At 47.1% G+C, this 27418-nt stretch overlaps 1 protein-coding gene and 1 pseudogene across 5 annotated transcripts in view; both read right to left on the bottom strand.

Annotated features, from left to right (window-relative positions):
• SCPEP1 (serine carboxypeptidase 1) overlaps positions 1-24569 on the bottom strand; it is a 40670-nt gene extending 16101 nt beyond the window's left edge. For 3 of the 4 annotated variants that reach the window (XM_081110720.1, XM_081110719.1, XM_081110718.1), the window contains exons 1-12: positions 24480-24563; positions 22753-22901; positions 19371-19460; positions 15750-15905; positions 15315-15389; positions 13587-13659; positions 9151-9188; positions 8074-8202; positions 7607-7700; positions 5013-5126; positions 2819-2956; positions 480-643 (exon numbers count right to left, since the gene is read on the bottom strand). In XM_081110720.1, the coding sequence (XP_080966846.1) occupies positions 480-643; positions 2819-2956; positions 5013-5126; positions 7607-7700; positions 8074-8202; positions 9151-9188; positions 13587-13659; positions 15315-15389; positions 15750-15905; positions 19371-19460; positions 22753-22901; positions 24480-24546 (1287 nt within the window). In that variant the 5' untranslated portion in view covers positions 24547-24563. Of the gene's footprint in view, positions 1-479; positions 644-2818; positions 2957-5012; positions 5127-7606; positions 7701-8073; positions 8203-9150; positions 9189-13586; positions 13660-15314; positions 15390-15749; positions 15906-19370; positions 19461-22752; positions 22902-24411 lie in introns of all 4 variants that reach the window. The other variant, XM_081110721.1, reaches the window with a different exon arrangement.
• Positions 24570-26130: 1561 nt separating this feature from the next.
• LOC308531841 (transmembrane protein 170A-like) lies at positions 26131-26611 on the bottom strand (annotated as a pseudogene). Its single transcript has one exon. The product of its transcript is annotated as a transmembrane protein 170A-like (transcript).
• Positions 26612-27418: the final 807 nt, after the last annotated feature.

Genomic DNA, 27418 nt, shown 5'->3' with positions numbered 1-27418 from the left:
TAAAGAGTAAGGGACAGCCCAGCCAGCATGGCTCAGTGGTTGAGCATCGACCTATGAACCAGGAGGTCACAGTTCGATTCCTGGTGAGGGCACGCGCCTAGGTTTCTGGCTCAATCCCCAGTAGGGGGCATGCAGAAGGCAACCGATCAATGATTCTCTCTCATCATTGATGTTTCTCTCTCTCTCTCCCTTCCTCTCTGAAATCAATAAGAATATATATATATTTTTAAGAAGAGTAAGGGACAGAGAGCCCAGTTTAACTCTCTCAGGAAGATTTGCTCCTTTAAATGAAAATTTCTAGGCTTCAATGAATGAAGCGCTTAAGGCAGAATTTTGTTACAGACCTTGAAACACTTTCAAGCCCAAAGTGCTTCGTGTAAGACCAACGCGTGTAGGCAGTGCACCTAGGCATAATCAGCTGCCCATGGCGTCCCTCTCAGAAGGATTTAGATCTGGAACAAAAGCAGCCTCTCTCTCACCATGTGTCCAGCTTTGAGAATCCAGTAGAAAGCCAGGTTCTTGTGGCTCTTGACAAAAGCAGACGTCTCGGAAGATGTAGGGTCATTGTACAGGGGCTTCCACTTCAGCTGATTGAACTTGGACAGTTCCGTCCACTTCAGTTTCCTTACCCAGGCCTCCTGACCTGATGAGAGGGACAGAGAAGGGCCTGGCATTAACTGTGGGGCAGAGTAGAAAGAAATCTAGGTCCTAGTCCCACCCCAGCCTGCATTGTCAACTTCCCTATTCCTGTAATCCCTACCTCCCCCTGTAATCTAGTCTTACCCTATATAAGCAGCTGGCTTATGGGGGGCTGCAGAGCTGATTTTTGTGAATGACCTGCAGCTCTCCCATACTGCCGGCAGTATTGGAATAAACCCTCATATATAATTAAAAACAAACAACCTAGTTCGTGTAACTTGGCTTTTCCCAAAGCATAATAATGTGCATAAAACTCACCCTTGTAAAATGCAAATCAAAACCACAATGAGCCTGGCTGGCTTGGCTCAGTGGTTGAATGTCCACCTATGGACCAGGAGATCACGGTTGGATTCCCAGTCAGGGCACATGCCCGGATTGCAGGCTCAATCCCCAGTGTGGGGCATGCAGGAGGCAGCCTATTGATGGTTCTGTCTTGTCATTGATATCTCTCTCTCTCCCTCTCCCTTCCTCTCTGAAATCAATAAAAATATATTTAAAAAACACACACAATGAAATACCATGTCACAGCTGTTAGAATGGATAGCATCAAAAAGACAAGTAATAACAGGTGTTGGAGAGGTTGTGGAGAAAAAGGAACCCGCATTCATTGCTGGTGGTGATGTAAACTGGTACAGCCACCATGGGAAACCATATGGAAGGCTCTCAAAAAATCAAGAATAGAGCTACCATATCACCCAGCAACCCCTCTTCTGGGCATCTACCTGAAAAGTTTGAAAACATTTATTCATAAAGATATATGCACCCCCATGTGCATTGCAGCATTATTGATGATGGCCAAGACAGGGGAACAACCTAAGCATACTTTAGTAGAGGACTGAATAAAGAAGATGTGGTACAGATATACAACGGAATACTCAGCCATAACAAAAGAGGAAATACTGTCATTTGTGACAACATGGATGGATCTTGAGAATATCATGCTAATGAAAATAAGTCAGATGGGAAAAGTCAAGAACCATATGATTTCACTCGTATACGGGACATAAAACTAAAATCAACAAACAAACAAACAAAAATTCATAGACACAGACCACAGTATGGTGATTATCAGAAGGAAAGGGGGTGGGGGGAGGTAGAAAAGGGTGAAGGGGGGGATAAATGGTAACAGAAGCAGACTTGACTTTGGGTGGTGAACATACCATGAAATAGACAGATGGTGTATTATAGAAGTGTACACTTGAAATCTATATAATCCTATTAAGCAATGTCATCCCAATAAATTTAATAAATTGCTTTTAAAAGGGGAAAAAACCCTTCCCCTTCTAAAAATGCAAGTTCTGACTCAGTAGGTCTGGGTGGGGCCTGAGAGTCTGCATTTTTAGCAAGCTCCCATGATACCCAGGCCTATGGGGAAACCCAGCAGCTGGGGAGCCCGACCAGTTTCCGCCTCTCACTCTCCCACTGCCGTATGCTCTGGAGGGAGGCCATCTGGGACTGGGAGGTGGTAGCTGTCAGGGGGACTGAGAAGTCTCGGGTTAGAAATGTGGGAAGAATTGTAGAACCTCTTCATGTTGTCCTTAGCGCCCTTGGCTTACAAGTCACAGAAAGATTCAGTCCTGCTGACGCTAAGAAACACACCACACCCAGCAGACCCCACGTCTGGCTGGCCTGCTGGTTCGGAGCACCTGCCCCCGTGCTTCTCCTGGCCCTGCTGACCCCAGAAGTGGGCATGCGCTGACAGCCAGTGTGACAGTGGCTCTGTAAAGACCACTTCCCCCGGGTCCTCGTTTTACAGAGTCCTTAGGGTTCAGTCTTAAATCACCCTGCAAGGTTTTCCCTCAATGAAATAGTCCATCTGTCCAGTGGTCAGAAAAATGTCTTCTTTTTTATTTTTGTGGTGGGGGTAGGTGTTGTTTTTTCGTTAACTGCACTGAAGGGCCTCAACAGTTGGATGGACCTACACTTCTCTGAGGGATCACAGCCTCAGGTGGCTCCACCCTCTTCCAAGAATCAAGGTCAGGGGTGGATGGGTAAATGGGAAATGGCCTTCTTCCTAGGCTCAATGTCACCAGCCCCAAGACGGATGTGCCTGAGGCCAGTTCCCTTCCAGCTCAACCCCAGACACAGCCTCCACGTGCCACTCGGAGTGGGTTCTTACCCATGGTGTCCACGATGAGATCGAGCTGTCCGTTATACACCGTCACGTTGACCCCAGCTTCCAGCAACTCGTCCACCACGCTGATGGCTGGCTTCATGAAGTCCTCCTCCATGTTCAGGAAAACGTTGTTAGCCTGGCCTGCACATGAGGAAGGAGAAAGAGGGAGCAGCTTGGAATCCACCAGAATAAGAGGTACCTTCCAGCCCAGAGCATTCTGGGCCCTGGCACCCAAATGTAAGCCTGGTGTAGCACCCAAAAGACTGAACACACAGATGCTTCACCCACAGGGACCAACCAGCCTGGGTCTCCATGCCCTGAGCTGGTTGTGCAGAAGGCAAGCATAAACAGCACATGCTCTGCTCTCTCAAGTGTGGTGATGACAGTGATGGCATTTTTGTTTGTTTGTTTATTAATCCTCAACTCAAGGATATTTATTCCATTGATTTTCAGAGAGAGTGGGAGGGAGGGGGAAAGACAGAGAGAGAGACACACTGATTGGTTGCCTCCTGCATAGGTCCTGACCAGTGCCGGGGATGCAGCCTGCAATCGAGGTACATGCCCTTGACTGGAATCGACCCTGGGACCCTTCAGTCCATGGACTGACGCTCTAACCACTGAGAAAACCGATTAGGGCCAAGTTCTAAGTTTTGAACAAGTGAGGCTACCCTAGTGATAAACCAGATCAGACCCAGACCAATTTAGAGTTCGCCCTCAGTAAGCCTGTGGAGGAATAGTCCCAGGCAAGAGGAGAAGGTGACCACGTGGCGGGCGAGTCCCCGGCAGGAGGAGCTGGTCAGTACAGATTCCCAGTGGACTCCTGACCACCACCAACTCCACCATCATCATAATACCGAACAATAACAATAGTGTATGCATTTATTTTTATTTGCTAGTTACTGTACTTTATAAGCAACATCTCATTTCCTCTTTTTCACTACCCTGGGAGGTAAGGTCTCTTAACTTGTACAAAGGTTAAAGAAAATGAGGCTCAGAGAGGCTACAACACATGTCCGAGTCGAAACAGCTGGTCAATGGCAAACTGAGATAGGAAAGCAGGCCTGGCTGACTCCAGAGCATGTAGGCTTAAACACAAACTGGAACTCAAGACACTGGGGGTATTGGCCAAGGTCACTCTGTCCTTTCCAAACCTACATAGACACACCCAGAGCCAAAGAGAGTTTGGCTGAAAAAAAGTAGTCACTAGGCCCGTCCACCCAACCCACCCTTCCACCAGAGAAGCAGGGGCTGGAAAACACCGCCGTAAATGAAGATAAAATGAAGGTCTTGGGCTGCACACATGTGCTCACAGGAGCCTGAGCTGGACCTGGCCCTGTGGCTGCTCATGTTTTCTTCTCGACGCCACAATAGCTCCCCACAGCTGTCCTCATCCCTTGTAGCACTGACACCACATTCTTCTTATTTGATCACATTAACTTTTTTCATTTCTAGAAAACTCTGAGGAGGAGATGACACCAGGTCTAGGATGAGCCTTCAGCTCTCTGCAGGTGGGGAGGATGGCCCGTGTCCCCAGAGTCTCAGCAGCTGTCACAGGGCCGCCCTAGAAAACCTCCCGACCATCACTTTGGGGGATCAACGAAACTCTCCCCAGCATGGAGTGTTTCCCCTCCAGGAGCCTGGGCATTCCACTGGCTTCCGGCCTTTCCACAGGACTAACCGGGTCCTTACCCAAGATTTCCACCTGGCCTGGTCTCTGAGGACCCCAACATTTCCTCACTATGGCCTTCAGGCCAGAAGGCGGTAAACGCTTGGACCACATCCCGCACCAGGAGGAGCCCGGCCAGAGAACTGGTCAAACCTGTCCAAAAGGACCTTTGTCTAGAAGTCACACCTGTAACCAACTGTGACCTCAGGCATGGCTTTTCTATATCTCAGCTTGCTATTATGGAAAACTTCAAACTGATAGCGTACTCACACCTGGTTTCAACAATCACCTCGTAACCAACCACGGCATTTCTCTCCCAACCAACCTCTGACTTTGAACCAAATCTGGCATGTCACTTACTGTCTTTTTTTGCTCCTCTACAAAATGTGGACAATAACACTGTTCTACCTGCAACATATGATCGTCACCACTAACAAAACCCATTCTACCAATTAAGGCCTTTGAATTTGCACCTTTCTTCACCTCCTCCCCAACTCCACAAGTGGCACTTAATTAGGTCGCAAGAGTTACCTCCCCAGGAGCAATCCTTGGGAATAATTTTGAGCTTCGTTCTGATGGGCCCGTTCATGAGCTGGTTTAAGTCGTCGCGATTCAGGTGTCTCACGTGACGTTGGTAAAGCTGAACTGAAACAGACGTACACAGTGAGTCAAAGGAGTGAAAATGAGACCAGGAGGACTTTTCCAAGCTGCTGTGCGAAGAGGGAGGCTTTGGGCGGGGAAATGAAAAGTGTCACCTTGATTCACCCCAGATGGAGGAAGAAAACAGAAACACATTGAAACTGGAGAGGATTTATCAGTGTTGGTTCCTGCATTTCAAGTACTTTGGGGCCGCGGAGAGTAGCCAGCATGGCCAAAAGAAACCAGCGAGCAGTGGCATCTAGAGGACCCCTGCGGCCTTGATCCGCCCCTAAAGGAGGAGGATGCCACATGTGGCACCCACCGTGATGCTGGGGCAGCTGAAAGACAGCTCAACCCAGCCTGCAGGAGGTCTGGCATCGTCATCCAGGGTGCAGAAGCTGGTTTCCAAACTTCAAACATACTACGTGAAAGAAGCCAGATGTTCCACAGATGACCTATTGCATGAAGCCATTTCTACAAGATGCCCTGAAAAGGCAAGTCTAGACGAACAGAGAGCAGAGGAGTGGCTGCCTGGTGCTGAATCAGCGGCACACAGACATGTGGGATCTTTCTGGGAAACGGTCTGGAACTGGATTGTGGTGAGGATTGCACAACTCTGTGAGTGCACTAAAAGCCACAGCATATAGACTCAAAAGGGGTGAATTTTATGGCATGTGAATTATATACTAATGAAGCTTTATAGTCCGGTGACAGATGGTTACTAGACTTACTGTGGTGATCACTTTCTACACTTTCTAAGGTGTACAGATGTTGAATCACTGTGTTGTACACCTGAAACCAATATAACAGTGTGGGCCAACTATCATTTAAAATAAATAAATGAATAAGTAAATGGGTGGGAAGGGATCAACCAAAGAACTTGTATGCAAATATGCATAACCCAAGGACACAGATAATAGGGTGGTGGAGGCCTGGGGTGGGGGGTGGGGGTTGAGGGCGGGCTAGAAGAGGTCAATAGAGGGAAAAAGGGGACATATATGATACCTTCAAAAATAAAAATTTAATTTAAAAAATAAAAATAAAATAAATGAATAAAATAAAGCTTTGAAAAGAAATTGGACAAAGGAGGCAAGAACATACAATGGAGCCAAGATAATCTCTTCAATAAATGGTGTTGGGAAAATTGGACGGATATATGCAAGAAAATGAAACTAGACCACCAACTTACACCATACACAAAAATAAACTCAAAATGGATAAAGGACTTAAATGCACGACAGGAAACCATAAAAATTCTAGAAGAATCCAAAGGCAACAAAATCTCAGACATATGCCGAAGCAATTTCTTCACTGATACAGCTCCTAGGGCACTTGAAACTAAAGAGAAAATGAACAAATGGGACTACATCAAAATAAAAAGCTTCTGCACAGCAAAAGAAACCATCAACAAAACAACGAGAAAACCCACTGTGTGGGAAAACATATTTGCCAATGTCATATCTGATAAGGGCCTAATCTCCAAAATTTATAGGGAACTCATACAACTTAACAAAAGGAAGATAAACAATCCAATCAAAAAATGGGCAAAGGACCTAAATAGACACCTTTCAAAAGAGGACATTCAGAAAGCCAAGAGACATATGAAAACATGCTCAAAGTCACTAATCATCCGAGAGATGCAAATCAAAACAACAATGAGGTACCATCTCACACCTGTCAGACTGGCTATCATCAACAAATCAACAAACGACAAGTGCTGGAGAGGATGTGGAGAAAAAGGAACACTTGTGCACTGCTGGTGGGAATGCAGACTGGTGCAGCCACTATGGAAGACAGTATGGAGTTTCCTTAAAAAACTGAAAATGGAACTCCCATTTGACCCTGTGATTCCACTTCTGGGAATATATCCCAAGAAACCAGAAACACCAATCAGAAAGGATATATGCACCCCTATGTTCATAGCAGCACAATTCACCATAGCTAAGATGTGGAAACAGCCCAAGTGCCCATCAGTAGCTGAATGGATTAGAAAACTGTGGTACATCTACACGATGGAATACTATGCTGCTGTAAAAAGGAAGGAACTCTTGCCATTTGCAACGTCATGAATGGAACTGGAGAGCATTATGCTAAGTGAAATAAGCCAGTCAATGAAGGAAAAATACCACATGATCTCACTCATTCATGGATAATAGAGACCATTATAAACTTTTGAACAATAATAGATACAGAGGCAGAGCTGCCTCAAACAGATTGTCAAACTGCAGCGGGAAGGCCGGGGAGGGTTGGGGGGCAGGAGGTAGGGGGGTAAGAGATCAACTAAAGGACTTGTATGCATGCATATAAGCATAACCAATGGACATAAGACACTGGGGGATAGGGGAGGCTAGGGGACTGTCTAGGGCGGGGGGATAAAATGGACACATATGTAATACCCTTTGTAATACTTTAAGCAATAAAAAAAAAATTGGTTTCATTTCACACAGAGGATGAGACAGGGTCCAGCAACTTCCAGGTTCACTCACCTAGGTGGCTCTGGGTGAATTCTAGGCTTGAGCTCGTGGTGAACATGGGAGCAGTTTTAGTTAGGATGTTATAGAAGTTCACCCCGTCCGTGTTCTGAAATATACAAGTATATTTGGCTGTTTGCTGTCTTTATTTCTCCATTATCAACGTTGCAGAACAGAAAGGCACCTGGCCCTCCATCCTATCCAAGGCCAGATTTCTCTTTGTAAATCTGCCAGAAAGAAATGCAGCTCTCGGCAGGCTCAGTCAGCCCAGCCTGTGGGGCACGGGGTGGGGGTGGGGGGGGGGGGAGCAGCTCATAGGAGCCGAGCAAAGATGCCGCAGGAGAAAAACCACGAGCCGTGTGTTAATGCACAGGCAGCAGCAGCTGACTTTTGGAGCGGCTCAGGATAGACCTCCCAATCCTCCCACACCAACCAAGGGCCCTTCAGTCATGGGAAAGAAACCCCCGAGCGTGTGCCGTTACCTGTTCAACGACCATTTCTGCTTTTCCCCACAGCTGGGTGGCCTCCTTGTAGAGCCCCTTATTCACGGCATCCAGGACTTGCTCTGCCACCTGAGACACCTCTGCCAGGCCTTGGTCATCGAGAAGAGACTGCAAGGCAAAGGGACGGCACAGGAGCCCACTTTGCTTAGAAACACAGACCGGGCTTTGCTACAGTTAGGGCTGGGTAACAGAAGGAGTGGGGAGGAGGAAGGGGAGTTTACATCCGAAAGTGTCCAAGTCACATCTTTTTTATGGAAAAAATACAACAAAATGTTAACAGAGTCTAGATCAGGGGTGGGCAAACTTTTTGACTCGAGGGCCACAATGGGTTCTTAAACTGGACCGGAGGGCCGGAACAAAAGCATGGATGGAGTGTTTGTGTGAACTAATATAAATTCAAAGTAAACATCATTACATAAAAGGGTACGGTCTTTTTTTTTTTTTTTTTAGTTTTATTCATTTCAAACGGGCCGGATCCGGCCCGCGGGCCGTAGTTTGCCCACGGCTGGTCTAGATGGTGGGTATATGGGTGTTCATAGTGATCTTTTCACTTTCCTGCATATTTGAACATATAAAAAATATGTCTTTATTGATTTCAGAGAGGAAAAGAGAGGGAGAGATAGAAAACATCAATGATGAGAGAGAATCATTGATCCGCTGCCTTCTGCATGCCCCCTACTGGGAATCGAGCCCAAAACCTGAGCTCATGCCCTTGACTGGAATGGAACCATGGAACCTTCAGTCCGCAGGTCGAGGCTCTATCCACTGAGCCAAACCAGGTAGGGCTGAACATTTTTATAATAAAGAGCTGAGGGGATTTAAAAAGCTGTGTTTCTTGTCCCTGAAGAAACGGGATAACTGTGCTGATGTTTCTTTAAATTTGTCCCCAAGGCTAGCGATAGCTTAAGGTCTCCAATTTGATATGGGCTGCAAGTCCCTAAGGAGCAGTGTCGACAAAGCACTCAGCTAGCTTTGTCTTTCCTGAGGACAGAACCAGAAGAGGTCTGCTGGGCTGCTGACGACGGAGGGTGCAGAGGTGAGGCCCCACCTACTTACCATGCTGTACAGGTAAGGTCCCCAGGAGAGCACCGAATCTAAAGGAAACCACACGTAACAAAGTAAGTCGGTCATGGCTCCATCCTTCCCAAGAAAAACCTAACCAGCCTCCTTTCCAAAGCTGAAGGAGCCAGAAGAAGGGAACCAGTGGCTTTACATCCCAGGGCCCCTTCGCGCACCAGGGCCCATGCAGGAGAGGAGCTATGTCTCCGTGGCTGGGAGGAAGGTGGAGGGTGTGGGGGCCTGTGTTGACTCGGTGCTAATGGCTCATTCATTTGGCCTGATACTGGGCCCAGTGAGTGAGTCAGCCAGAGATGGCACCCCCACAGGCAGGCTGTTTATGCAGCAGAGGCTCTTATCTGCAGACTTCAAAGCCATTTGACAGCTTAAAATATTTCCCCCGCCCTCACATTTCTGCTCTGCTTCCTGGTTGCTCCTCCAATATGGGGACACTAGCTTCTGCCAAGTTGCTAATTAAGGAAGAAGACTAATGATTTCATAATTCCAGTGTCTGTGGCTATACTGCCAATCAATTCATCTCCGTCCCACAAATATATGGAGAGCTGACAAAGGGCCTCAAGCCAGTAAGGAGCTTTATAAGATATAAACATGAGTAAGACTTCAAAGAGAACAGGGGGGCTTGATTTAGACAAGTTCACTATTACCATGATGCTAGGTTAGGCCAGTGCCATTGAAACATGTGCCAGCCAACGAAGTATCAAGGATCACACATTTTAAAGTACATTTAAATATGTCACTCCTTTGCTTGAAAGCCTTCTGTGGTACCTTAAGGCCAAGCATCTCAACTCAAAGTATGTTTCAAATAACCTCAGTTCTACAGAATTTTAATCTAGGTATTACAAGAAAACATTCTTTGGTGAAATAGCTTTGGGGTTATGCAAAATATAACACATTTCTTTAATGTACGACTTCACAGAGCCTTTGATGTGCTTGTGAAACTGAAGGAGGCGGAGCCCGTGTTTAACACTTCCAAAACCTATTTGACCACAGAGTCCTTTGTATAGCACCTCATCGGACTGGTATTCTTGAGTACACACACCCTGAGAAATGCAGGCATACCGGGCCCTCCTGAACCTACCTACCCAATGACCTCTCCAGTCAACCTTTAAGCTAGTGCCCTAGTTTCCTGAAATGCAAAATTGTCTGTAGTTTTCCAATGCATCACATGCCCTGCTTAATCTAGACCAAGAACTGACAAATTTTTTCTCTAAAAGTACAAATAGTAAATATTCGTGGCTTTGCAGGTCGCTGTTGCAATTACTCAACTTTGTTGTTGCAGCCTCCAAACAGTATGTAAATAAATGGGCGTGACTGTCCCAATAAAAAACTTATCCACCAAAGCAGGGTGGCAAGGCAGACGTGACTTGTAGGTCATAGTCTGCTGACCTCTGGTGCAGACCTGAGATGTCCAAGAGGATTTTCTGCAATAATGGAAATGCTCTGTGTCTGGGTGGTGCAATACAATAGTCACCAGCCACACGTGACTACTGGGCACTGGAAATGTATATAGTGCAACTGAACAATTAAGAATTTTATTGTAGCCCCGCTGGTATGGCTCAGTGGTTGAGCATTGACCTATGAACCAGGAGATCACGGTTTGATTCTCAGTCAGGGCACATGCAGGAGGCAGCCGACCGATCATTCTCTCCCATCACTGATGTTTCTATCTCTCTCTCCCTCTCCCTTCATCTCTGAAATCAATAAAAAAAAGAAAAAGAATTTCATTGTATTTTAATTAATTTAAATTTAAATAGTCACAAATAGTTCTATGGCTCCAATACTGAACTGAGGACATGGAACACATCTGTATGTCTTTCCCAGCACCTGACACAATACCTACTACCCAGCAGGCCAGTAGTAATTGTTCATGAAATTAACAGGACTTCTCCCTCAAAAGGGCAGTACTTCTGGGATGAAGGGGTGATACTTAAAGTGGTCTGGAAGGAGGGACTAAGATCTGGACAGGAAGAGTCAAAGGGGGGGGTCATGGCAAGGTGAAAAGATTTTGGACAAGATGAAAAGCACTTGTAAGGCCATGAGGTTCAACTTATAGGTCTACTGGAGGAAACGTAGTATAATGGTTAAGTGCATGGATTCCAGTGGCTGCTGCCTGGATTTGAGTCCTGGCTTTAGCTGTGTGACTCTAGAAAAATTGCTTAACCTCTCTGAGTTTCATCATCTCTAAAATCAGGATAATAACAGCATCGATCCCATGGAGCTGTTGAAAGGATTAAAGGAAGTTAACACATGCAAAGTGCTTCGTGTTGTGAAACTGATGAGACCCCAGGAGGAAGTGTGGGAGCCAGTGCTGTAATTTTGAGTGAGGCATCTGGCAAGAACCCTGCTAGACTCTTGTGCTTCTGATCAAGGCATCCGCTGCTTCCTGTTGTCCTAGGAAGTCCATCCAGGAAGGACAAACAAGTAGCAGCCCTCCTCTCAATGATGACTCTGATCTCGGTTATGCCATTATTCCCTGGAGATGCCAAGAATGAGGGAAGATATAACCATTCCAAGTCCTGAATCCATTAGGGACATGGCTCTGTAAACGCATTTACTCCCATGTAACGACCACCTCAGTCAAGAGATGGAGCACAAACAGCCTAGAAAGGTCCCTCATGTCCCTGTCTAGCTTATTCCCCTCCCTCCTCCACGGGCAACTCTCTTCAGATTCCTAACTTTATAATTTGGTTTTGCCTGTGAAAAGTCAGCTTTTGTTAGGTTAGAGCGGTAGTTCTCAACCAGGGGTAATTCTGTCCCCCTGGGGACATTTGATAATGTCTGGAAATATTTTTGATTGTCATACTGGAGTGGAAACACCGGCATCCAAAGGGCAGAGATGGTCCTACACTGCACAGCACCGCTCCCCACAAAGAATTCTTTGACCCAACTGTCAACAGGGCTGATTCTGAATCCTATGTTAGAGTGAGCCCACTCGGGTAACTATTTTAAATATGTTTTTATTGATTTCAGAGAGAGGGAGGGAGAAGGAGAGAGAGAGAGAAACATCAATGATGAGAGAGACTCACTGAGCGGCTGCCTCCTGCATGCCCCCCACTAGGGGAGCGAGCCCACAGCCTGGGTATGTGTCCTGACCGGGAATCAAACCATGACCTGGTTTATTGTTCGACACTCAAACACAGAGCCACACCGGCCAGGCAAGGTGACTATTTTAGATGTCTGAAGTCACACCCCGGAAGTCTGCAACATAAATAACTTTTATCTGTACTCCCAACAAGGATGCTGATGCTCAAGTTATGAAACTATGCACCTGAGTTGCAGCACCTGATGCTAATCTTGTCTCATCAACATGAGCAACAGAGGAGGTGTTCACCGCAATGCTCATGCTCACATCAGGGGACAAGATGACAAGACTTGGGTTTGACTCCTGACCATGCCATTCTGTGTGTCAGAGAGCAAATTCCATTACCCCTCGGGGCCTTTAGAACAAACATGTCAAACTCAAAGGCTGACACGGGCCAAATAAACAAGGTTTAAGTTTATGTGGGCCACAAAAAAACAAAAGCTTCAATTTTCATAGAAACGTAGGTTTATTTTGAAAAGTATAGTATAAAAAAAAGAACAAGAGCCCTAACCGGTTTGGCTCAGTGGATACAGCGTCGGCCTGCGGACTGAAGGGTCCCAGGTTCGATTCCTGTCAAGGGCATGTACCTTGGTTGCGGGCACTTCCCCAGTAGGAGATGTGCAGGAGGCAGCTGATCGATGTTTCTCTCTCATCGATGTTTCTAACTCTCTATCTCTCTCCCTTCCTCTCTGTAAAAAACCAATAAATATATTTTCATATGTAATACCCTTTGTAATACTTTAAGCAATAAAAAAAAAACCAATAAATATATTTTTTTAAAAAAAGAACAAGAGCAATGATAAAAATTAAAGTTTTCTTCTTGACACTTGGCATCTCTTCTCTGCTACTATCTTTCCTACTTTGGAGGAAATCTTGTTCGCAGTGATTGCTTTCAAAACTGACCCAAGGTGAGTGTCAGTAATTCTGGGTCTGACAGGAGACTCATTTCCTTTCATAACTGTAAATAACTGCTCACACCGTTATATTGGCTGGGCCACAAAAATATTCGTTATGGGCCGCATGTGGCCCGCGGGCCGCGGGTTTGACATGCTCGCTTTAGAATGTCTCCGACTGTAAAATTTGATTCTTTTGTTATAAGAATCAAATAAGAGGATGAAGTTCAGTCCATAGCAGCCCACGGTGGATGCTGTGTAAATGAGTTCTCCCCCCCAAATTTCTTGGATGGCCCTGGGGCACACACATTCTGTGTTCACTTCTCCAAGGACTCAGAAAAATGCCATTGCCTTGTTCTTTTTTCTGGATAACACAGCCCCAAGGTCCAGGGAAGGGTGGGGAAAGGAAGTAAGGAAATGTCTACAAATTCCATACTTACCTACAGGGGAGATCCAGGAGTCGCCCAAAGCAACCCCAGAAAAGTTGCACTTGATGGTCCCTTGCTGAATGGCCTGAAAGAGAAGGAGCCAAGAAACATCCTTGCCAAAGGGACTCAACAGGAGGGAGCCCCGTCTTCACACACTGCCTTCCGAGCCCAGAAAACTTCTGCCCACCTTTCCAGGAGTCCCCAGGTCTCCGAAGACCTGATACCCTCGAGAGAACCAGAGTAACTCCTTCCTGACACCTTTTGCAAAATGAGTGGGAACTGTTGAGTTTCTCTCTACTCGTTTCACAAGGGTGTGGGCAGGGTGTGTGTGGGGTCTGGCACATCCCCTATATTTTTAGGAGGGACACTGCCCCAAGGCCCAATTTCTCAGAGGGCTCCTTGGGAATAGTCCTCACTGCCCACGCTGCAGTCACTGAAGGGCTGGGAGGCCTCCTCAGGGTGTCCCCAAGGGTGGGAGGAGGCCTTAGGACTAGGAGCTCATACTCCTCTTCCCTACCCTCCTTTTTTCACTTAACAGTAATACAGTAGCAGGAAATTGGAAACAATCTGCATATATTAGGATAGGCTAAATGAATTATGACTATTTCCATGGTACATGATGCAATTTAAAAAACAACAACAAAGCCCTGGCTGGTGCTCAGTGGTTAGAGCATTGGCCCGAGGACCAGAGGGTCTCGGGTTCAGTTCCCAGTCAAGGGCATGTACTTAGGTTGCAGGTTCCCCAGCCCTTGTTGGGGCGAATGCAGGAGGCAACTAATCAATGTTTCTCTCTCACATCAATGTTTCTCTCTCTCTGTCTCTCTCTCCCCCTCCTCCCTCCCTTCCATTCTCTCTAGAAATCAATGGAAAAAATATCCTTGGGGGAGGATAAAAACAAATAAACAAACAAAACAAAAAATAAGGAGTTCTTTATAAACTGATATGAAAACATCTCTAAGCTATATTGTTGAATTAAAAAGAGACATAGTATAGTGTATAGTAAGTACTACAATTTGTATAAAAACAGGAAAAAAGAATATCTGTGAATTAGCTTTTTTTTTTTTAAAATATATTTTATTGATTTTTTACAGAGAGGAAGGGAGAGAAATAGAAAGACAGAAACATTGATGAGAGAGAAACATCGATCAGCTGCCTCCTGCACATCTCCCACTGGGGATGTGCCTGCAACCCAGGTACATGCCCCCGACCGGAATCGAACCCGGGACCTCTCAGTCTGCAGGCCGACGCTCCATCCACTGAGCCAAACCGGTTTCGGCTGAATTAGCTTTTATAGGCATGACATACCTCTGGAAAGGTATAGAAGAAACAGAGGTTGCCTTAGAGGCGGGGGACAGAGGCAAGGGAGAGAATTGTTACGTTATCCCTTGTATAGTTTTGGAATTTTGAATTATGTGACTGCACAAGCTATTCAGATATCTAAAATAAGAAAACAATGAATAGCCTGACTTTGAACATTGGTCATGAAAGTGAAGGAATTAGGCATTTTTCTGGCTTTTCCAGAAGGAACTTATTTCAAGTTACCTAACTAGTCCCTGATGATGAGGGCAAGTTCCACTTCCTGGAGGAATAGAAGCTAATAGAAGTGAACAGAACAACAGGAGAAAAACATCATTTGGAAACTCCTAGGGAAATTATTGACCTACGTGAGAATTAAAAATAGACATTAAAACAGCCCGTTTCTGGGTGAAACCAAGACGACAAAGTCATCTTCCTCGTTACCTTATGAAGTTCTAGAGCAATGCCAGCAGCCATTTTTCCTCCATAGGACTCTGAGAAAATGTAGAACGGGATCGTCTGGCAAGAAAAGGAATCGACAAAGAACTAAACATCCTGAATATCTTCTTATTCACATGAATTCATTTCACATTTCGACTGCACGTCATGGCCTGACAAGTCCGCTTTGCGTAGTCCCCCCCGCCCCCCCCCCCCGATATCTGGTTCCTACGTCTGCTCAGAATACGGGCCCAGGGTCGCTCCTTCAAGCTCAACACCGCCTTGAGCGAGGACAGAAACAAAAGCCCACAACCCCACCTGGGGCGTAGAAAGGTTTCCCTGGAACCAGCCGGGCGCTGCGCTCTCGGGGACGGGGATGCTGGTGGACGCAGTGTCCCTACTGCTAGCCCCTTGCTCAGCTGTTCCTGAGGCTTTGCTCACCTGGAACTCCGGGCGGCAACTGAAGAAGGACTCCAGGAGAACCATCATGTCCGATGCCACCATGGCCAGGTCTTTGGCATACATGCCGTCCTTGTCCACATAACTGAACCCAGTGCCCACGGGGTTGTCCACAAACAGGAGACTGGCAGACTGCAGCTGCGTGCCACAGAGGAAAAGCAAATGTTCCAGTCAGGCAGGCAGGCACCAATTATCTTTTTTGTTGTTGTTAATCCTCACCCGAGGATATTTTTCCATTGGGAGGGAGGGGGAGAGACAGAAACATGGATGTGAGAGAGACACATGGATTGGCTGCCTCCTGCATGCGCCCCAACCAGGGCTGGGGATGGAGCAGGGGTGGGCAAACTTTTTGACTCGAGGGCCACAATGGGTTCTTAAACTGGCCCGGAGGGCCGGAACAAAAGCATGGATGGAGTGTTTGTGTGAACTAATATAAATTCAAAGTAAACATCATTACATAAAAGGGTACAGTCTTTTTTTTCAATAGTTTTATTCATTTCAAACGGGCCGGATCGCCCGCGGGCTGTAGTTTGCCCACGGCTGGGATGGAGTCTGCAACTGAGGTATGTGCCCCTGACCAGAATCGAACCTGGGACCCTTCACTCTGAGGGATGATGCTCTATCCACTGAGCCAAATTGGCTAGGGCACTGATTATCTTTTGATCATCTTGTATGAGCTCATCAAAAACACGAGCGAGGATATGAGTGTGCTTCTGATGCTGCTGCTAAAAGGGATTTTAAAAAATAAGGGACAGGAACATAGACTACTGTGGCAAAGCAAAGGAGAGGCAAGAAGGAAAGATTAGCATATACCTGGGATCAGAGCATCTAAGCCAGGGGTTCTCAACCTGTGGGTCGCAACCCCTTTGGGAGTCGAACGACCCTTTCACTGGGGTCGCCTAAGACCATCAGAAAACACATATATAATTACATATTGTTTTTGTGATTAATCACTATGCTTTATGTTCAATTTGTAACAATGAAATTGGGGGTCACCACAACATGAGGAACTGTATTAAAGGGTCGCAGCATTAAGAAGGTTGAGAACCACTGATCTAAGCTGTCACTTTTCACACGATACAAACATTCTAAACGTAATACATTAGTGCAGGGGGAATCAAGCAGTGAGTCTGAGCAGTAGCTGACAATACATCCAAGGTCTGAAGACCACACATCTGTTTTCTTCAAGACAGAGCCAACTTCCACATTGGCCTCGAGTCCCTGTATACTACGAGCAGAGAGCTTATTCTAATGTCCACTCTAAAGGGGCTTAGAGAGCCCTGGCCGGTTTGGCTCAGTGGATAGAGCGTCAGCCTGCGGACTGAAGGGTCCAGGTTCGATTCCGGTCAAGAGCATGTACCTTGGTTGCAGGTACATCCCCAGTAGGGGGTGTGCAGGAGGCAGCTGATCGATGTTTCTCTTTCATTGATGTTTCTAACTCTGTCCCTCTCCCTTCCTCTCTGCAAAAAATCAATAAAATATATTTAAAAAATAAAATAAAATAAAAAATAAAGAGGCTTAGCGATACAGAATTTTACATCCGGAAGGATCCTTAGTGATGACACAGTCCAGCCATGTCCTTTACTCGTCAGGAAATGAAAGCGCAGAAAGGGCCCAGAACTTGTCCCAGGTCAGCACTTGGACAGCATCAGGACTGAGATCCAGGTCTCCTCATTCCTCATTCAGGCTCTCTGCCCCAATCATGCTACCCTCTTAGTTCTGGGAGGCTTGGGGAGGACAAGCCAGTGAGGCCCTCTGCTACTGCAAGTGGAAGTGGAATTTCAGTTGGAAGTGAGTACAGGATGTTCCAGGCTGTGGGAACAGCATGTGCAAAGACCCTAAGGCAAGAGTAAGTAAAAGGAAGGCCAGTGTGGAGACAAACAAGAGAGTCAAAGGACTCAGAGGGAATATTAAAGAAGAGGGATCCTGCATTGAGTCTTAAAGAATAGTAGATGTGAATATGGTGAGCTAGGTTGTGAATGGGTGGCCACAGGACTAAAGTCCAAGCCAAGGAAACTGCCCATGCAGGGGCCTGAAGGTAGAGTACATGTAGACAGATGCTGGGAGATGCGGCTGGAGATAGCAGAAGCCAGCTTATGCCTCCCAAGTCAGTGTCTATAGCTCAGAACTTTTGCCCCAGAACTCTTTTGCCTCTTGCCTCTTAGATGTCTCCATGTGACTGAATGTCACATATTCAACCTTCTATGTGACATTAGAGGATGGGGCTGCTGAAGAACACACAGAAGAGAAAGTAACCAAGGACAGTGTGCTGGGAGATCGCAACACCTAAGAATGGCACCTGCAACAGTGCTGCAAAGGAGTCCAATGAAGACGAATGGCAAGAAGGACCTAGTGGCCTTGGAACTGGGAAGCCAGCACACCCTGGGGGACAACGGCTATCGCGGAGTGAGGGGGACACACTGCCGGGGGTTAGGGCAGTGCTTCCCAAACTTGTCGTGGCCACAGGGGAAATAATACAGGCACCACATCCGAGCGTCAACATGCTGGGCTCCCTAGGACCCACACTTCCCCCTCTGCCCCCAGCTCTGAGGGTCAGTCAGCATTGCAGCATCTGGGTGGTAAGCTCTGGGTAAAGAACAGCAAAGACAAACAATTCTTGTAAGAAAGGAGGGTAGCTGGTGGCACTTGTGGGGTCAGGAGAATTTGTATTTCGGCCGGGAAAGACCTCCAGTTTGGAAGACAGACTGGCGAGAACATGAAGAAATAGAAAGATGCTAAGTGAGCTCAGCAGGGACGAGCCAAACTCGTTGTGCTGAGATGGGCAGGAGGAGAGCCAGAGGGGCAGGAAGGGAGGTACACTCATTGGCCAGGACAGGAAGTAGCTGGTTATGTGTGAGGGCCTGTTTTCCTGGGGAGGCAGAGAGGCAGGTTGGCTCCCGATGAGGGAGAACGGCTGGAGCAGGAGCCCCGAGGAAGGTGGGGAACATGGGCAGCCAGTGGTATCGGGAAAGGAGCAGAGCAGAAGCCCAGAGCAGGGCGTGGCCGGGCCCTGAGCTAAGCCCACAGCTGGGCAGCGGCCCCACCCTGACAACAGTGTGGCTTTGCCCTCCAGTTTTTGGCAGCCTGGGGGCAGGGGCCGAGGGTAGGAGCTGAGCAGGGAGACAGTGGGACTGACCCAAGGTTGAGTGTGGAGAGGTTGCAGAGGAAGAAGGGTAAGGGAGCCAGGGGGTGGGGGTGGGGTGCTGACCTGAGAGGGGTCAGGGGAGGAAGTGCAGCCGGGAATGAAGATAGGGTGGGAGACAGAGACCATCAAAAGGGCAGAGGACAGGGTCCTTGAAGTCTTGAAGAAGTCAAGAGACGGGGTGGAGGAGAGGAGACGGGGAAAAGGAGGGGAGCTGGTGGCCAGAGGGTGGGACCCCGAGTCAGACTGCAGAGACAGCCAAAGTGTGGGTAGTGACAGGGTCCAGGTGTCCGCTGGAGTGGCTTCTGTGGGCAAGTGGAGAGAAAGGTCACGAAGGCAAGAGAGCTGGGAGGTGGGGGTGGGGGTGGGGGTGGGGGCAGTACTGCTAAACTTGTGACCCCGCCCAGCCCGGGGTGAGCCCGGGGTGATTCCGGGGTGAGGCCAGGCCAAGTGCACAGTACCCAGGAAGTTTTTCGTGGTTTGAGATCAGAGTCAAGGGGCCCGATTTCCTCAAAGTTTCCAAAGCCAGTGCTGGATCCGCCCGGACCACCCTGTGGGAGAGAAAAGAGGCCAACGTTAATCCTGAGGAAATGTTAGTAAAATCGTAATCATGACAATGATGACCACACTCACTATGAACGATTTATGATGTAGCGATGGCTGCGCCAACCCTGCCCGAAGGCACAATTTACCCGGCGAGCCAGGGACTCCTTGCACTAACTGGGCCCAGGGAACGGCTGACATCTTTCTGAAAGGGGCACACCCGGGGCATGCAGGAGGCAGCCGGTCAATGATTCTCTCTCATCATTCGTGTTTCCATCTCTCTCCCTCTCCCTTCCTCTCTGAAATCAATAAAAATCTATTTTAAAAGGTACAGACCTGGGCCAAGAGCCCCCACAAGGAACTTTCCTACCTCTGATTCCCCAAACTTGAATTCTGGCCAGCCATGGACTCACTGACTTTCAGGCACCTTCTCTGGCTGACCCCTCAAAGATGAGCAATAAGGCCCAGGAAGGGGACATGGCAATTAGGGGCTCTACCAGGACTGGACTCTGGGACTTGTGTCCCTCGAATAAAAGAGTACTGCCCACCCCCACCCTCCCACGCTGTTTTTTTAAAAATATATTTTATTGATTTTTTACAGAGAGGAAGGGAGAGGGATAGAGAGTTAGAAACATCGATGAGAGAGAAACACCGATCAGCTACCTCCTGCACACCCTACTGGGGATGTGCCCACAACCAAGGTACATGCCCTTGACCGGAATCGAACCTGGGACCTTTCAGTCCGCAGGCCGACGCTCCATCCACTGAGCCAAACCGGTTAGGGCTCCCACGCTGCTTTTGATGCTCTTTGTGGCTACAGGAGATGACCACCCTGGCCAAGGACAGAGGAAAGCTGGCTGGAGGACACTTCTGCTCTATTTGAGAACATCTGACTACCAAATCTTTGTCTGCAGCTTTGGGGTGGGGCGCTGTGGTGGCCAGGGACACTCCAGAGGCTCTGAAATACGGTAAATGTGTCAGTGAGCCAAGTGACATGCGGAACGGAACAGCTCACTACTCCACTCAGACGACGTGACCTGGATTCTCAAAGACCTGCCCAGAGCAGTCAGCACACATTGCCTCAGCAGGTGGCCAAAATAGATCTTTTCATCTGAATTAGTAATTATTTGTTCTTTAATCATAATCTTTTTCCTCTCCCTTGGGCCTCTGAGGAAATGAAGAGAAGATTAGCTAGCCAGTTGACATCCCTCCAATAGCATCTCAGTTCCCGAGGTCATTCTAACCAAAGGTCATGAGAGGAGTTAGCTTGAAATGCAGGCAAATAGGGTAGGGGTCCAGTGGGAAACAAAGGCAGGTAGAACACAGACAGGGGCAGACACGGCAGTTCAAGCAAGCCCAGTAACAGAAACCAGCCATGCTGGAAAATAGAATGAAATGCTTTTGAATACAGAGCGAAAGTCATGGGAAACCAAGGGAGGGCCTGCAATAAACAAGGTATATGTACACATAGAAACAGAGAAAGTTCAGGTTCGTTGCTGGGCAAGAAAAATGAGGAAATCAATCTAGTGACATAACAGATATGAAGCAGGCTTGTAGCACCCATATACTCCTAGAATGACTTGCTTCACTGGCAACCCATTCTTTGGGCCCCCTCCACATTGGGAAGACTGAATCTGCTTGTAACAAATTTTCCACACTTTTATTTAAATCTTCTGGACCGAGTAGCTCATTCTTCGGCGTCGCAAGACATGACGCAGGGAAAACACCTTGGCCCACCGTTCCGGTTACTAGTCACAAACTGGACCATGGACCATGAAGAGAAATCAGGTGCCAGCAAAGGCTCCCTGCGCCAGGAGCGCCTGCCCTGTCTGAAAAGGGACCACTGCCACTCCACTTGGGACAGGGAGTTCAGGCCCGAGCCGCCACAACTCCTGATTTCTACATGCTGGCAGGTTAATCACATAAAACAAGGACCCTGCTCTACAGTCAACCACAAGGAAGGTTTGCACCTTCTCCACTCGGGTGTTTTTCAAATCTTATTCAAGAAACCCTAGAAAGTGCCTGAGGGCAGCGCGTGACCAAGGGGAGGTCCAGTGGGTGGGACTCAGCCCCGGCTCCACCCCAGCCTCAGCACTTCTGCTTTTGCTCCCATGTAAGCTTTCACTCGGGGATGGAAAAGCTCTGCTAATTAATGGAAAGTTGTAACAAATACCCGATTAGACAGCAAAGCCCAGAAAAGGGAAGTGCCTTGCCTGCCATAGCTCTAAGCAGCAGGAAGGCATCGGGTACCCAGGTCCCAGGAATGGCAGGCCTGGGCTTGTCCGCTGCTGGGCTCTCCCCAACGACCTGCCACCCGGGGTGGGCAGAAGTTCCCGGGCTACACGTATGGGTGCGTCTGCGGCATTTTCATATCTGCACCCTTGGCTGAGCCTCCCCTCCAGCTCTTCAAAGGAACTGCTTTGATAATCCTGAGGGAATGGCCCCTCCTGGCAAACCGCTCATCTTTGCTCTATCTCACCAGAAGGTCCGCATGGACCTGCGGCACTGGGAGGCTGCTTATGATCACTGACATTTTTGCAAGAAGTGACATTTGCATCCTACGCAAGTGAGTACCAGGGTGCCCTCTTTAGTGGTGAGCGACCTGGAGCCCCAGCTGGGCCAGGCCTACAGTTTCCAGAGCCTGAGCAAGACCATGCTCCTCAACGCCTCCCTGGAGATGGGTCTTCCAGGTGGGTGCGGACCATCTCTGGACAGATATTTTAGGAATGCAAGGAAGAATCCTCTGCCTGCCCCCAAATGCCTCTTCACCAGTTCCAGGCCTTCCACCCTGCAGGCAAAGCTCAAGATCAGAACGCAGACACATCTAGGGAGAAGGAGAAGGCCCGACGTTTAATACTACGATACAAGAGGTGAAGCGCTTTCAAAAGATGAGTTTTTCTGGGGATAAGAAGTTAGGGGCTGGGAAAGGATTGGGAAACAGAGATGGGAAGAGCCGGTCAGGGTACCTCAGCCTTTGCTTTGGAATTGTTCAAAACACTTTCTATCAGTATATAGTCAAATTTGTCTTCCGAAGCTTGTGGTAAAGGTTTCTGCCACTGCCTGGGCTCAAACAAACAAACATGGTAATAGAACCCCTCACTCTCTGATTTACCCTCCTTGGTATACCACTGCCTTGGCCTACGTCAGAAGGATGCCGAACTCCCAAGCCTAGGGGACACCTGGCTGGCTGCTGGACCAGGCCTTGATCACTGGCTGAGCTGTTAGCCCTTAAGAGCAAGCAACATGTTAAGTGGGGGAAACTTGGCCTCAAACCTGGCCAGGCAGCGAAGCCACTTTTACCTGAAGCCACATAACCAGGGGCAGTTCGGTGAAGTTCTTGCAGGGGTTGGTGGCATAATAGAGCCACCAGAACATGTGGGCATCCTTCCGGACAGTCACATAATCCCATACTTCTTTGCCTTCGTCTGGGGGCAGGTCGACGATGGCTCCTGAAACAGAAGCACAATTTGATTTTCCTGAAGGATGTCTAATGTCTGGATAAAATCCAAGTCCAGTAAAGGTGGCCATGCCAGACTAGAGGAGATAGCTTGATTTATATTTTAGGCAATGTACTCACTCCAATATATTATGAAAATAAGGGGAAAAAACATCAGTTATGAAAAAAACACATCAAGTCCTAGCCAGGTAATTCAGTTGGTTAGATAATTCAGTTGTTGTCACCCAATAATACATCAATGTTGCAGGTTCAATCCCTGGTCAGGGCACATAACAAGAATCAACCAATGGCCATAACCGGTTTGGCTCAGTGGATAGAGCATCGGCCTGCGGACTGAGGGGTCCCAGGTTCGATTTCAGTCAAGGGCATGTACCTTGGTTGCGGGCACATCCCCAGTAGGGGATGTGCAGGAGGCAGCTGATTAATGTTTCTCTCTCATCGATGTTTCTAACTCTCTATCCCTCTCCCTTCCTCACTGTAAAAAATCAATAAAATATATAATAATAATAATAATAATAAAAGAATCAACCAATGAATGCATATATAAGGAGGAAAAGGCTGACTTAGGGATTACCCTTGGGGACTAGAATTTTCTACCTTTCACTTCTTCCTTTCTTAAATTTCAAGCCTCTGCAGCAAGTAAAAGAACAAAAAACTAGTCTTGAGAAGAGAAGGGAATAGATGAGGAGACAATGCTGTTTGTAACTGATAAAGCTAGAGATTAAGAAAACCAAAAAGTGTCTTGAGGAGAAAAACTGCTAGATATGTCTATAAGAGTCTGTATACAAATAACACAAGAATGCGGTCTCCTTGAAAATGATAGATAAGGCTCTGGTCCCTTTTGACCTATGCCCTGATACTCCTCTCTACCCTGAGAGTTACCAGTTAAAATTTGGGGCTCAACATACTTGACATTTCCCAGACACAAACTGAAGGACATACGATCCCCATTTTACAAAAAAGGAAAAACAGTTGTTAAGCAACTTGCCTAAGGTCACAAGGCAAGTTTGTGTGGCCAGTAGAATTCTGTTGATTCAGACCAGGAAATATTTTGCTAGGGGGGGGTGGGGGGGGGGAGGGGACTGAAAATCTATTTGCAAGTCACCCTTTAAACACGAATTTGTTTTTGCCAAAAAGGACCCTGATGAGGGGAGACATTATTTTGTCCGTTCTGATCAAGTAAAGGGGGAAAAGGCCTTCTCTCAACGAAACGGCCCATTCGGGGTAGGATTTTTCAGTCTTTTTAAACAGCCAGTGACGGCAGGAGGACGGAGATGGCGTTAAGATTGTGGAAACCTCATTGATCTCCAAATCATACATTTTCCACAACTGTTTCTACCTAGGGAAGAAGGGAGTACCAGACCACTCAGAGCCAAAAAGAAAAAAAAGGGGGGGGGGGTCGCTAGAAAAGCACTTTCAATTAGAAAACAAACCGACAGAAAGTCGACAGAGGTTCAAAGGCACAGGGGAAAAGAGATTTGCTTTAAAAAGCACCAACGTACTAGCAGACTCTCATCCCTGGAGAGAGAAGAAGGCACCGGTCACTGATACATCTTTTGCCCGAACCTACCAGTACTCGGGCCCAGAAGCAGCAGCAGTGGCAGGAACAGGAGACAGATCCGCGGTGCCAGCTCCATGATGAATACCGCGCTGCAGCATCAGCAATAGGCTGGACCTGGTGCCCCATCACGTGACGGCGGCAGGCGGAGCCTGGACTGGACCTGGGAGGGGCGGGGCTTAGGGAGGGGCGGGGCCTGGGCGGATCTGGGGGCGGGGCGGGCCTGAGCGATGAGGCGACTGGCAGTGTTCGGGGCGCCCTCTGCCGGACGGGACAACCCTTGCCACGGTTCTGGGTGGCATGTTCCGTTGGCCCCTCACATGGTTCTTTGCCGTTTTGGGGGACAGAGCGGAGAGGAAGAGGCGTTTAATGCATTTGGCTTCAGTTGTGCGGCAGAACTGAGTCGCTACAGAAAAATACCCATGAAGACCGTCCTTCCCGCCCTGCCTATCTCTTCTTTCCCCAACAAAAGTCCTGGCATTTCAAAAACTGCTGCGTCTGCCCCAAATCAGATGAAGCTTCGACCTGCTGGTCCTTGAAAACTGTGGGATTCCATTTTCAGAGATTTTTTTTTAATTTTTTTTTTTTTATTGCTTAAAGTATTACAAAGAGTATTACATATGTCTCCTCCCCCCCCCCCCCCCCCCCGCCCTTGACAATCCCCTGGCCTCCCCTAACCCCCAGTGTCTTATGTCCATTGGTTATGCTTATATGCATGCATACAAGTCCTTTGGTTGATCTCTTACCCGCCCCCCTCCTGCTCTCCCACCCTCCCCGGCCTTCCCGCTGTAGTTTGACAGTCTGTTCGAGGCAGCTCTGCCTCTGTATCTATTTTTGTTCATAAGTTTATAATGGTCTTTATTATCCAGAAATGAGTGACATCATGTGGTATTTTTCCTTCATTGACTGGCTTATTTCACTTAGCATAATGCTCTCCAGTTCCATCCATGCTGTTGCAAATGGTAAGAGTTCCTTCTTTTTTATAGCAGCATAGTATTCCATTGTGTAGATGTACCACAGTTTTCTAATCCATTCATCTACAGATGGGCACTTAGGCTGTTTCCAGATCTTAGCTATGGTGAATTGTGCTGCTATGAACATTTTCAGAGATTTTTAAAAATTATTTTTCTTATGAAGTTACGTATATTATAGACATTTTGGAAAGTTGAGAAAAAAAATGTTAGATCCTACATAACCATTGTTGACATCTGGGATATTTTTTTTTCTCTAGTCTTTTATGTCACCTTTTAAAATACAATAATAAAAGGTATTTATTTTCTCTTGATCATTTGTCATCAGCATTATTCTGTGTTGTTAACATCATCTTCACAACAGTTAATTTATTTATTTTAGAACAAATAAGATTTAGTGCAGTATATTCTGCTAACCCAGAAGCACTGTTGACGTGGCTTTGGGTAGAGAAACACATGTAAAACTGCTTACATTGAATTTCAAAACAAACAAAACAAAACTTATCTGTTTTGGTTGAGAACAATAGGAGTCCAAAAAGATCTTTGATTCCTGGAGCTTCAAATTGAAGAAAGGGCTGGATGCTGTTCTTCAGCTACTTCATCATCCAAGTTGCTTCCATTTGAAGAACTCAGAAAACACTGCATTCCATATTGTATCCTTTTTGAGAATTCTATGAAACTTAGGTTTGACATCATAGCATAAGTGTATATAGAGTAGTATACAGAGTAGCTAAAACCCGTAAAAGGGAAACCACCGCTACACAAAACCTGTGTCCAGTGCCCAAGGTGAGGGCTTCAAAGGGTATCATTTCCTTTCCTGTTGCTTGGTTCGCTCCAGCAATTACTGCACTTCTCAGGATTCCAGCAGCAATTGGTCCCACGATGCTCATCAACAGGAAGTTTACAGACATGAACCTACCATATTTGTGATGCCCAGGGGTGAGGAGGGCCAGTAATCCAGCGGGGAATATGAAAGAAGAGAGAGGATGCCAGTGCCCATGGTACCACCCATAGCACATCTCCGGGGAAGGAGCAGAAAGGAGAGTAGGGGCACAGTGTTCCTTTGCCGATGGAGCCGGAGCTTCAGGCTGAGGATCTGCTGCAGGAGCCCAGCTGGCCCCCACCACTGCTGCCCCCCCCCCCCCGTGTTCTGCCCTCCTTCACAGCAGTCATTTTAAAGAGGGTACTGGCGGTTTCGGAAGGGGAAAAGAGAAAAAGAGTGTTAGAGATGTTTTCGTGTGTGTGTCTAATGGTCATGTTTATCTTAGGGTGTACTGAACAACTCACCCACTGAGCTAGGAAACAAGAATATGCAGGGGCCGTATGATGGTCAGGTTATACTTCTAAATACTGGTTCAAAAGTGCACGATGAAAAACATAAAACAGAAAAACAAAGTACACGTGACAAGGCGTCTCCCTGTCCTGTTCCCCTCCCTGTCCTTCCCCTCTGCCCCTCATAAATGGACAGATGTTTTTCTCTGAAGCTCTGGGAAGTGGCAGAGTCCTGCCGGTGAAGGGAGAGGGCACTGACTGAGCTTTGGGCCAGAGAAAAGAAATAGGGAACCATCTTAACATGGGTGGTCCTTTACTGGTCCAGGACCTTGGGGAAGGTACTTAATCTTTCTGAACTTTTAATCTTCAAAATGGGAATAATAATAATAATTCATATCTTTGTCATGAAAACTAGAATGGAATGGAATCGAATGATGTAAAATTTCTGATTACAGGTTAATAAGAGGGCTTATTTTTATGTTTTAATGTGGATGGTGGTAGGAATTAAACTGCTAAGGTATTCAAATTCCATTTTTAATAGTGATTAATTTTTTAATGTTAATATTTACAATACATTAGGAACAACATCTTTACGACATCTATGATGAAAAGTTTGTCAACTAAATGTATTTGGGAGTTTTTAAAAATTCTTTGCGTAGACTAGCTAAGATCTTAGAAGACAACTGCTGAGAATTGCTTTACCAGAGC

The sequence above is a fragment of the Myotis nattereri genome (assembly GCF_964212035.1).
Source record: "Myotis nattereri genome assembly, chromosome: 16".
Taxonomy (NCBI): Eukaryota; Metazoa; Chordata; class Mammalia; order Chiroptera; family Vespertilionidae; genus Myotis; species Myotis nattereri.
Note: the sequence above shows the minus strand (reverse complement) of the source record. Positions and strands in the feature narration are given on the sequence as shown.